Below are 12,879 nucleotides of genomic sequence, written 5' to 3'. Positions count from 1 at the left end.
CCAATATTTCACCAAAAATCAAAGATTAGAGAAAAAATCCAAAAAACTGAAAACAGATTTGTGTATCAGAACTTTGTTTTTTCATCTTTCCTCTCCCATTAATCATCTCACGACCCCTCAGATTTATCTGGTGACCCTTTGGTGGGACCCGACCCCTAGGTTGGGAACCACTGGACTAAACTAGCTGACTGTATATAAAGTAGTTCAAACTAGCTGCACCTCCAGCAGCTACAACAGTAACATACTGCTTACATATGATGACATATATAATAATATATCAGTCCAAACCACTACTTTTACTGCAATACTTTAACTACATTTTGCTAATACTTTTACTTTTACTTAAGTACGATTTTCAGGCAGGACTTTTACTTGTAATGGAGTATTTTTACATTGCTGTATTGGTACTTTTACTTAAGTAAAGAATCAGCTGATAACTTGGATAGTTAAGGTTTGCAATGATGAAAAGCTACTATTTTCATTCCAAGTTTTGTATTTTAGTACAGTTTTGCGGAATTTTTTGACCTTTTTTCACATTTACGTATATACAGTGGGTTGTACTTAAAGTCCCCCTCCAGTCAAAAAACAGTTTTTCTTTTTGTTCCTTCAGTTGGATGTTTGAGCTTCACCGTGCAGAATGATTTATGTGCAGAGTTTGACCTAGAAGTCTGTTTTCACATTCATCTGCTGAAATTGGAAAGTTTCTCTGCGCTCACCTAAAATATTAATTTAAGGCTTGAACCTACGAGCATGATTTATAACATCACAAAACTTTAGAGCCAATCATGGTCCAGTATGCAACTTACACAAGTGTGATGTGGAGACTTGAAGCCTCCAGTGCTTCTAAACACTGATAATGGACTTTAAGTTAATTAGGACACATCTTGTGTCCAGCAAAATGTATTCATTACATGCAGCAGAATTGATTCTGTCAGTGTTATATCATCATATTATATTCATTATATTATATTATATTATATTAATGATTCATGAATATATAAGCAGATTTTCATAGTTGTACATAGTTGATTTTAATCACTTTATATCCTTTTGAACAGTTTGATTCATAATGCATTGTATTTTATGAGATCATCATTTCTCTTGTATATAAACTCATAATCTACAAATGAACAGTAACTACTATAGCTGTCAAATATCGTAGTGGAAGTACAATATTTCCATCTTAAATTCAGTGGAGCATGTACAACAATATTTGAAAGTTGTTAAAGCATGAACAGTAGTAATCTAGTAATACATACGGTATAATGATATCATTTTCTGCAAGGAGCTACTCTGCGTAATGTGCATTTTTACTGTTGACACTTGAAGTAGAGGTATATTATGCTGATGATACTTTAATACTTAACTTTTCATTTGAATGCAGGACTTTAACTTATAGAGTATTTCTATATTGTGGTATTACTACTTTTAAGTAAAGGATCTGAACACTTCCTCCACCACTGTATAGTGGTATCAGAGCAACAATTGTACAGTTTAAAATCAGTTAGGGCAGTTTAGTTTAGACCCATACATTCTTTTACCAATCATGTTTTAGTTTCAGTTTTGTTTGCTCTGAAGCCTGATGACTGAAAGTCTGGTTTTAGAGTTCCTCTGTATTTTTTCATTATCTCACTTCTCGTCAGACCAACTCACGTCAGTTCTGCTTTCTGCTTGTAATTGACTTACTTTTCCTCTGTATTCCCATCTCTCTCTATGTAGGCCATTGTGTCACATGAGTCGAACTATTTGTTACAATGAAATTGGTTTTTGCTAGTTTTGTTCAAGTGCTCCTCGTCACTCAATTGTAAATCAGGATAAATTAAGTGATATGCCTCTCAGGCTGCAGCAATATAATTGTTTAAAAATAATGCTCAGAGGACATAGTCATGAGTGAATTTGTGGCGATGCAGAAGTACTTTTTAAGAGCAGAAATAACCTTTTGTCACTGTAAATGTTAAGTAGTAGCAGCATAAAGCATGTTAACAGAGTAACCACAAAAAAATCTGTTGCAAGTTATATTAATATTATCTATTTGTTATGTATTTAGTATGGAACCAACATCTTAAATTGACTGATTTATTGACTGACTGATATATGGACAGCATATAGTCACTGAATTAAGGGGTTTTATACACAAAGTATTGCAGAGGTCACCCAAAAAATTAATGGGTGTGATGGTGCTATCGATAATAATGTTTTATATGCTCAAAATACTAGAAAGTGGAATGATGGTGGCAGCATGGAGCATAATGGTGTAGTGTCATGGTCCCATCCATGACTACAGAAATCTCTAAATGAAAAGATGATTTAAATCAGTTTATGTGAAAGGAAAACAGACCTGGATTAAACAGTATTTTGTAAATAGCTGCGATGAGTTTGTTATGTCACCAACGATTTTGGACAGAAGCAGTGCTAGGAGACAATAACAGGAAATAATCTGAAAGTGTGCTTTCCTTCGCATACTACTGAATTATTAATTCTTTGTTGCATGTCATTATGATCAACCTAGTATCTTCAAATACAGTTACTGAATGACAGACTCAGAGGTTGTTTGACACTTTAGAATATGCTCTAATGTCACTTCCAAAACCACAAAATGAGCTGTGAGTAGCATAAGCTGCTGCCAGAAACACATTTTAAATACTGTTAATATTTTCCTTAATTCAAATTTAATTCTCTATGGAAATGAAATAAGTTTTCCTGTGTGGCCTCCAACATAAACGAGCACAAGAAACTCAAACAAACTCCCGTTTCTCACTAAGGCTAGAAGGCTTAAGAAAGCAATGTAGTGTCGAGATAGGTTGCTTTGACCAATTTTATTAAAAGAAACATAAAACAAACACAGAACAACTACATTTAAGTTATATATTAAAGAGGGCTTGTTTTATATACAAGGCAAACTCGATGAGGACAAAAATAGAAGAACAAGTTGTAGATGGTCTTGCAAGACCAGCCATATAGAGAGGAATGCATCTGGTGACGACCATGGTGGATTCTGGTTTAAATGTGGACGAGAGCGGTGAAACAACCAACCATGTTCAAGGTTTCTAAACCAATTCAACAAGTTTTGAAGGCAGAGCTACAATAAGGGAGGGTAATTCAAACAAGAAAATGTAAAAGAATTGGATTGAACGTTTGGAGGCACAGCTTTCACAGCCATCTAGAAGCTCTACAACCTTGACTTTATCTAGTTGTCTCCACACATTTTCCTCCATGAGACTAGAATGAAAGAGAAATTACAAAAAGTATCATGATTCAACAACAGGGAAAAAGATGCAGGTGGTCTCAAAGCCTGGTCAGCAGTGACCATTTGTTTATTTCTCTACACAAACACAACCATCTCTTGCACAACACATGGTATGTGTGAAACAGAGCTCAGCTCTTTTTCAATGTTTCTTGGAAATCATATAATTCATTGCAACCAACTGCTACAACTACGTCATTACTGCCATCAAGCTTCTTATTAGCTCACTGACAAGCCAGCTTTCGTCGTACCTCATGAAAAAAAAATCCAAAACAAAATTCTCCCAGGAAATTGACAATATCATAAACCCGAGAAAGTCGATAAAAATGACTCTAACTTTCTACCATTATCTCCTCTTCTTGTCACTTCTTTCTCACTTCCTTCTCTCCCTTTCATCTGTTCTCCTATATCTCTTTTTCCAAAATATCCCAAGAAGAGGGCACTGTGGGACGCTGCCTAATGTGAGGGCTTTTAAAATAGTTCTGGTTGTTAATTAAGGTCACTTTCTGTGCGGGTGGGGTACATCAGAGTGAGTCTCGGGGGCAGAGGCAGGAGGACAGGAATGGGACTTAATACTGTTATGTTTGCTGAGCGCTTCGTCAAAGTCCAGCTGGTGGCCGCTGATCGTGATGTCCATGCAGCCGTGATAAAAAGCCGTGACAGGGGTGGCAGGTAATGGGACATCGTCTGAGAGAAAGAGACATTGAGCAAAATCAATGTACTGCAGATATATTGGTATAGGTGTATATGTAATATGTATGTATGTAATGTATACGTTGAAGTACAAAACTGCCAAACATGTATTTGACATAATTTAAAAAGAGTGTTTCCATTGCATAGTTTGTCAGATACTGTAGCGCTGACAAGTTTATTTTCCAACAGTAAAATGTCCTACTCATTACATAACTTGGTCCCAATATTAAAAAAATCCTTATCCAAAATTCTTATGCTATGTGTTCACGTTTCTATCAGCCATATAATTTTAAGACTTTTTAAACTCTCAAACACCAACATCAGTATCAAAATCCAGTATCAGTCAGTCTAGAGTAAATATTTTCAAAGCTGAGTTTATGGCATACTTCGCAATTCAGAAATTGAAAAGACATTACAAAACTGAGGGAAAACACATCTTTTTTTGTGGGTTACAGGAAAGCTGCACACTCATAACTCCAGAGAAAGATAACAACTTCCTTCTTAGGAAACTAACACAACAGATTTCAGCAGGATTTAAAGTTAATTCTGAAAACTGGATAAATCTGGTTCAGTTTTAGTCAAAACACGAGCTGTCATATTTTCGGACTACTCCTTGACAAGCTACAACTTCTTCACTTTCGATACGGTATTATATTCAGATGAAGGGAGAGTAACTAATGAAATTTTTTTTCATGTACTTGTGCTTTTTTTGATTAAAAACATCTGTAATTCTATTTTCACTTTAGTAGATTAAGTAGGGGGTAATCTACAGCTCTTCGGTTACAACATGACGATGTTTCATTTAAGTTTGCTAAAGTACTCATATTGAAATGATTATAACCAGGAACCCTAACCCCTAACCCTTAGTCACTTTACCTGCTGCTTTATAACTGACCTGGTATCCCACCAATGTAGGTGCTGACAGGGTTCTGCATGGTGGAGTTGAGGCGCTCCAGTGCCTCCTGCAGGGCATCAGACTTTATGTATTTAACAGTGGAGGAGTTAGCTGAGATTTGGATATCTGTTGGAGTTACATTCAGCTGCACCGTCAGCCGGTCGGGGTAACAAAACATCAAAGAGTCCAGCGTCGCCACTGAAACGCCATCCAAGAACACTTGAAGGTTCTGGAGCAGAGAGGGGGCGACAGCATTGCAAGCTTTAAGCATGTGTGTTTGTGTATTGTATGTGTATGTGTTAGCCTGCATGTAAAATTACAAACGTGCTTATTTACAACAAACATGTAAATGCACTCACAGCCTCGTCTTCTCCCTGCGTTACCACGGCGACCGAGAGGGGGACCGTGTTGTTGTGGACAAGAGCAAGGAGGACCCCTGTGCTGCTGGACAGACGTACGCTCATCGTTACATCCACGTTCCAGCTCCCAGAATCACCTAGTCACACAGACAAAGGGAAAAGCAAATGTATTTATATTTCTGAAAACATAGAAACATGTTCATTTCCTTGGTCCCAACTTTAAAGACGTGTTTATGAATTCCTGAGAATATCCTGGAAAGGTTATATTCCTAACATATGGCATATATGGGACATACAGTATATAGATGTAACAACTACAAAGAAACCTACTGTATATGTCTGTTTTGTGCCTTAGCTGGTCTACATTGCTATATACAGTACTTAATGCTTTTGAACCCGTCTGGCGAGACTAGGGACTTCCTGTGTGGAGTTTTTATGAGCTCCACATGTGTTTTCTCCAGTTGCTTCAGTTTCCTCCCACCCTGAAACACATGCGTGTCAGATAATACTTGACCAAGGCACCATCCTCTAGATGTGGTTCTGGGCTATTATGCTGTGGCTGCTCAGTGCTTCTAAATAGTTCTGATGGATGAAATGCAGAGGCTGAACTTCCCCAGGGGGTTTTAATAAAGTATAACTTAACTTACTCACTGTAGTCAATGTTGAATTGTGCCAGTCCTTCACCAGTGAAAAAAGAGCCTCGTTCAACAAACACAAAGCAGTGTTTGCTCTCCTTCTCCTGGATGACCTCCTTTACCCCAGATGCCCCCTGGTTCATCAAGTTCCATCCCCGGATGCAGCCATCAAGTCGGGGGTTGATCTAAAGGACGGATGGATAAACAGTACATCGCTGGATTGGAGCTGGTCCAAAGTAAATTCCTACATATTTACTTCACTGTGTTATGAAATTGATTACTTTCAGACAGGTCAGCTTACAGGTTTGATAACGTTGTCAGTGCGGTTGGGCAGACCAGCGATGTAGACCTTGGTCTCCAGTTTGCCATTAACTGAAGTAAAGAGACTCTCAGGGCTGTTGATGCTCATTACAGCTTCCTTGCTGATCTTCACACTGATGCTGCTCTCCAGTTCATCCACAGAGATCTGCATGTTACACATAGTGCTGTTATCATAACTTTTTCTCACCTTACTACAGCTAAACACACTTTAATACAATCACCAAAGTATGTAACTACCACAACAGAACCCACTTCCAGTCAACTCAGTTTATCTAAGTTAGAGATTTACCGGTTTACAGCTCTTTCTTACCACATGCCACTGTCCATCATTGATGGCTTTGCCTCCACTGGTGACCTTAAATGTGTGCTGGTTTTTGAACTGGACTTCAATGCGACCACCTCTTAGCCCCAGCATGAACCATGAGTCCTGGGAGGACTCAGCATACAGAACAACTCCCTCTGGATCAAATGTACGGAAGTCAAACTCTGCTGCAAACCTAACAGCCAGAAATAAGAAGACAAAAAGAAATATGAGCTTACCCACTAATGTAACTAAACATGTAATTGAATTGCTCACACCAATGTTTCAGCCTAGTCAATGAAAATCAAGTATACTTTTCATACAAAATGTCAAAAATCTGATTTTCTTTATTAAAGGGACCCCATTAATTTGAATCACAATCATGATACACTCTTCTTTCAATATCATTATTACTTTATATATCAATGATTTGTGCTTAATTTTTCCCTCTTCTCCACAACACTGTGTTAAGTGATGACAGAAATCGTTTAATTTCTTTTTTTCTTTCCTCCACTTAAAGCCCTCCAGTCTACTCATGCTCAGTCTTACCAGAGAACCCCTACTTTTGAGTTGTTTTTTTTTACTTTAGACTCCCTTTATTTCTAATTATTTTCCTTCTTTTTTCATAATTTTGTCAATGTAGTGATATGTATGTATACACAGTATGTGTGAATGTGTTTACATACATATTGTACATATATATTCATTTATTGTATTGTTGAATACGTTGGCATATATTAGGGTAGAAAATAGTAAAACATATAAATCCCCCAAAAAAGTATACTTCACATACATTAACATTCACTAAGTTTTTCATGTGTGAATGTGTTTTTCCAGGCATTTACTGATTTAATCCATAGTAAATAAATTCCTAGAGCAACTTGCTTGAGGAAGGTAAAAGTTAAAAAATCATGCCTGTTTATGTTACTGGAAAAATGACATTTTTGTGTCATGTAGGCTGAGATGGAGCTGTAAGCTGCATGTTACAGTCTTCAGACAATAGATACTCGTACACTCCATCCGGAAAACCCCTGAACAAAGCTGGTAAGAATTGTGGTTAAGATTTTTTTTTTTGGTCAAACTACTGTTTCTAAGGTCAATGATGAAATTTCACACTTATCGTTGTGAATCATCTATCACTGCCAACTGTCAAGTCTCATACTGAAAACAGAATTAACTTTTAGGGTAACTCTTGTTAACTAAGCATAAAACGTTTGCACTAAAACACAGAACACTTTTATGATCTTTTAAGGAAATAAGTATACTACATTTTTGTGTATGTGTGAGAAAGACACTCACTTTGTGTTCTCAGGCAGACGAAAGCGCAGATAAATGACAGGAAGCCCTGCGAACTGCTCCCCCAGGTAAAGCATCTCGGGATGTTTAAATTCATAGAGATCGACACAAACTGGGATTGATTGACAGTATCGCTCGTCCTCCGCCAAACGAAGACCCCGACGACCATCACAGTGGCACGTGTAGCTGCCCACTGTGTTTATACAAGTGCCATCGCACACGTTCATCTTGCACTCGTCCACATCTGCAACAACAGGAACAGTCGTATTTATATTTAACTCACAGTCATATTTAAAACCCACATAGACGACTTAAGTCGCTAATTAAAGAATAGTGGGAGGTAGGAAAAGGATTGTAGAATCAACCTTTCTCTTTGTATTAGATTGTGGTGTTGTTATTTATAGACATGCTCTTATCTCTAATCTCAAACATCTGCATGCTGTCTTTCATTCAGCTCTTAGATGACTCACTGACTACACCATATGGCAGCCATCATTGTGTCTTGTATCAGAAGGTGGGCTGGCCTTCCCTCTCTGTCAGGCAAGATCAGCACTTTTATCTATTCATTTCTAAAGGACTATTGTATTTCAAAAACTACCACCTTATGTATCGTCACTCCTGCACCCAAGACATTCTACTTTTAATACCCGTTCTCAAGACTAGCTGACATTAAATGTTCCTGCAGTAATCTTGGAAAGACGGCCTTCAGATATTTTGCCCCGTTTGTCTGGAGTGTGTGTGATTACTACTGTTAATCAGTGGGATTTTAACAAACAAAAACTGGTGCACACTATTCTCCGCTTTGTCATGTGATAGTGAGTTTTGTCGGTCAGGTTATATGACTCAAGGAGGTAAAACAAGTACAGTAATTTCAGGTCTCACCGTCGCAGGTTTTGGAAGTGAAGTTGTACTTGAGTCCCGGGGGACACTCACACTCGTACATGCCCGGTGTGTTGACACATTTAGAGGGCGCTTCACAAATACTGGGGTACAATCGGCATTCATCGATATCTGGAAAACAAAGAACAAACTCTTTTAAGATTTTGGAATATGAAATATCTAAGTCCTGATTAAAACAGTAAATGGCAAATAAAAAACAGTAGATGGGGGTAACTTCAAGAGTAGTTTTGGCACACGGATGAAATGAACCAATGTGACTGAAATGAGATTAACTACAGAAACCTACGGTTACATTTAAAGGAGAATGACCTACCTAAATAAAACTTAAATGTGAAAATAAATGTGAAAATAATACAGGAAAAGTTTCAGTGGCCAACTTTGAATGTAGCGCTTAAACAACTATTCAATCGACAGAAAATTAACCAACAATGTTGACAATCAATTGACCATTAAGCCATTTATGAAGTAAAAACAAAAAAAAAAAACAGTTTCAAATTGAATTGTAAATTGAATATCTGTGTTTGTTTGTAAGTAATTTGTAGATGACTCTTTGGGCTTTGTCACATAGGCATTTTTTTTTACATTTCACGGACTAAAGAAAACATTAATTGAAGACTCAAAAAATAATTGACAGAGTAATTGAAAAATAAAAATAATCACTAACTGCAGCACAAAAAAAAGTTATAATAGTACATAGCTTTGGAAAATGGCAGACAGTAATGTACAATTTGGGATTTGTATTGACAAGCTACGTGCAAATCCCCTTAACCAATCAAAAAAATTGAGAGCAAATGTACCAATCTGGCTCAGTTCATGTTTGTGAAGACTTTGTACTGAACAAGCATTCAACACACTCAAAGACAAACAGTGAATGAACTGCCCACACACACACACAAAAAAAAGGGAAAGCTAGAAAAAAATATGGAAATGAGACAACAAGCAATGACAAATAATAAGCAGGTCCTAACAGCCAAGATGATCTGTTTACAGCGAAAGGATGAACGAACTTTTCAGATGCCTTAAAACCAAATCCTTCCCATTCCGTTACATAAGAGGTCACCTCAGGTTAGTCTCAAAAATAACAAATGTTTCAGGCCCTGAGGACAGCAACAGCTGGAAGATCAGAGATTTGTTATGAAGTGCATAGGGTTCCTCCATTCATATGAATAAATAAAAAGGAAGTGGACATGTGTGTATATGTGTGTATGTTTGCTCAGCTGCTGAACATCACTTTATAGGAGTCTCATTTCTACTATAGGGGCAGTAAAACAGCTGGTCGTCTTCATATATGACACACACACACAAACACAGCTGTACACAATTCATCACATTACTGCACTTCAGATGTACAAATTGCAGTCTTACCCGTGCACTTGATTTTGTCACTGATGAAGTAGCCTTCTTCACACATGCAGTGGAAACTGCCGGGGATGTTGTAGCATTTTTGGTTACACCCTGCTGGAAACTCCGGATCTGAACACTCATTGATGTCTGCGCAGTGATAAAAAAATCATACCACAACATGTATCTGTATCTGTATTATCAGCATAAAGACTGATTTTATTTGAAAGGATCTTTGTAATCAATACATAAGTACATATATCATCTCAAATTATGTATCAAGGCTCACCATTCTCACAGCGTGGCCCCTTCCAGCCAGGCTTACACACGCATGTGAAGGAGGCCTGGCCGTCAATGCAGCGCTCTGAACCCTCCCTGTAGCATGGAAACGGCGTGCACTGGTCACTGATCTCTGCCACACAACAAACAGATTTTTTTGACACAGAAACAGGATGTAATAAAAACGTAACCATGACATCAACCGTAATAAATGTTTTAACAAAATCCATGTGGGATAAAAACAGATGATGACAGGAGATGGCAGGCAAGACTGTTTTAGATCTACTTTAACTTTAACAGCATGCTCATGTCAGTCTTAGCCATAATGAAAGCATCTCACAGGTGAAGCTAACATTGATTAGCCTTACATAAAAATGCAAACATCTTCTACTAAAAAAAAAAAAAAAAAAATCCCCTCACCCTTTACACAAGTGCGGAGGTCAGATGGGATGACAGTATCCGAGTTCTGGTTGTTGATGCCGACACGGTGTGAACCCAGGCACACTTAAACAAAAAGTGTTTTTTTTAAAAAAAATCAGAACGAGACCAGTAAAGGCAAAACAAAAAATACATTAAAACATGTTAAGAGGCACAATAAATAATGCAAAACTTACCAATATACTTGGGGTAGAAGTACTCCTGAAAGAGAAAGGACAGAGTGTACATTTTGTGGTGCATTCTTCAACTTCAGTGCATGTTTTTGTGTCTTAGTTGTATATTAGTGTGAGTCTTGTCATAGGTTGGGTACATATATGTATTAAATATTGTAGTCCTGGCAGGTGTGTTGCCAGCTTTTGTTCAATAAAACACAACATCTGACTACATCTACATTGCGTTTCTCTTTTTTCTTCATCATACTGGAACTGAAACATCATGGTACATGTTAGTGCCTACACACACACATACTATCCCTCTGTTTAATCCATCTATAATTTCACTTCTTCTTCCTCCCAGAAAGCACCAAACCATACAGTGTGGTCACGGGTTTGCCCTCTGTCTTACCGTCTCCGGCTGGTTCTCGAAGATCTCCCTGGCCTCCTCCTTGTTGCACAGCTCCTCAATGCACTCCCTCTCCAGGTTGCCCTTCTTGCTCTCCTCAAACAGAGAGTTGGCTCTCCTGTGCCTGCTCAGGAATTGGGAGGCTGTGCTGTGGCTCAGGACTAAGAGATACACGGACACACAAGCACATACTCGATTATTGTGTAAAGCTATAATTTGATTGTCAGTGCTGTTGTTTGCGTGTTTACTATAAATTTACCCTATTACAACAATAAGAGCTGAACAAACTGTGCAGTGACACTTTCAAATGTGTGATTAATGCATAAAAAGCAGGCATATGCAGCTGCATTGTAATAACACATGACTGATCCCAGCAGGAATTTAAGTCCTCTGTTTCCTCATGACAGATGGCTGATGTGGCTGGGGGTGCCTGCATGGACAAAGTGGACAACCTAATTATGATTTGGCCTGGAAAAGAAAAAGGTCATTGCGAAACCGTTATTTCCAAGAAATGACCTCTGGTTGTTGTAACACGGAGTTCATGTTGTCCAAGCTTTTTTTTTTTTTCAACGGTGTAGAAAAAAAAAGGAGTCATGACCTCCGCACACTTTCTGTTCTCCGTGTTAGAAAAAGTTATAGCTCAACTTTTAACAAGCTTTCCCAACATGCAGGCTGAGAGCTGTTCGTTTCCAACTGGGACACTGGGGCTAAATAGACTGTAACGGGATATTTTTTTTGTGAATTACACCAACACGTAGAGTTCAGATACAAACACTGACATACTTACATCGATAAGCATCGGCGAGCGTCACAAGAAATACGAGACAAGCCACGGTTTCCCCAAGTGCCCGTTTCTTTCTCCACATAGTCGAGCCGTTCTTCCTGCTAGGCCACGGTTTGGCTCTGAGTAAAGACTGGCTGAGCACAGGTCCGTGTGAGGGGGGAAAAAACTTTATTCTTCCCGAAAGTGTTTTCGTAGAGAGAGAATGAGAGAGAGAGAGAGAGAGAGGGAGACAGAGAGAGAGAGTGTGAAAGAGAGAGAGAGAGAGAGAGAGAGAGAGAGAGGAGTGGAGAGAGCTGCCAGGAGAGCAGAGAGAGAGAAAGAGAAAGAGGGGTATGAGGCAGCTAGGGAGCGCTGCAAACACACACACACACACACACACACACACACACACACACACACACACACACACACACACACACACACACAGTAGTGTATCCATCACTTCAGAGGACATTACATAGACTTACATTCATTTCCTGGAGACCTCACCTTAACCTTAACCACCACATGCCTTACCATAACCCTAAAGTAACCTTAAATTTAAACCGAGTCTTCACCCTAAAATTAATGATTTACGTCAAGGGGACTTGCTTTTTGTCCCCGCCAGGGTGGCGAGTCCCCACAACATGCGGAATACGTCGTACATACACACACATACACACACGCTGCCATTGTTTACTTTCATGCATGTTGCTGCTTTGCTGGCTGCTGGTTGGTTGAACTCATGCAGAAAATAGCTTTCCAAAATTCAACATACAGGATAGGAGGCCCGGAGCACAAAGGATTTATGGAAATGCTCACACACTCACACAAAAATATGGAGGGTTATTAA

General features: G+C 38.5%; 1 protein-coding gene across 2 annotated transcripts; it reads right to left on the bottom strand.

Moving 5' to 3' along the window:
- Positions 1 to 2,754: 2,754 nt before the first annotated feature.
- pros1 (protein S) lies at positions 2,755 to 12,278 on the bottom strand. Of its 2 annotated transcripts, XM_042403716.1 has the most exons (14): positions 12,051 to 12,278; positions 11,267 to 11,424; positions 10,879 to 10,903; positions 10,685 to 10,768; positions 10,275 to 10,397; positions 10,010 to 10,135; positions 8,627 to 8,755; positions 7,748 to 7,988; positions 6,458 to 6,644; positions 6,128 to 6,292; positions 5,843 to 6,011; positions 5,192 to 5,328; positions 4,833 to 5,061; positions 2,755 to 3,931 (listed from the first exon to the last, which is right to left on the bottom strand). In XM_042403716.1, exons 1-14 carry the CDS (start codon positions 12,127 to 12,129, stop codon positions 3,744 to 3,746), a joined length of 2,040 nt encoding a protein of 679 aa, XP_042259650.1. In that variant the 5' UTR covers positions 12,130 to 12,278; the 3' UTR covers positions 2,755 to 3,743. The 2 variants fall into 2 exon arrangements, with proteins under 2 accessions (XP_042259650.1, XP_042259714.1); XM_042403780.1 differs by lacking the exons at positions 2,755 to 3,931; positions 4,833 to 5,061 and having other exon boundaries at positions 5,240 to 5,328; positions 5,839 to 6,011.
- Positions 12,279 to 12,879: the final 601 nt, after the last annotated feature.

Source organism: Thunnus maccoyii, chromosome 1, assembly GCF_910596095.1.
Source record: "Thunnus maccoyii chromosome 1, fThuMac1.1, whole genome shotgun sequence".
Classification (NCBI taxonomy): domain Eukaryota; kingdom Metazoa; phylum Chordata; class Actinopteri; order Scombriformes; family Scombridae; genus Thunnus; species Thunnus maccoyii.
The sequence above is the reverse complement of the archived record's forward strand: the minus strand, read 5'-3'. Positions and strand labels throughout refer to the sequence as shown.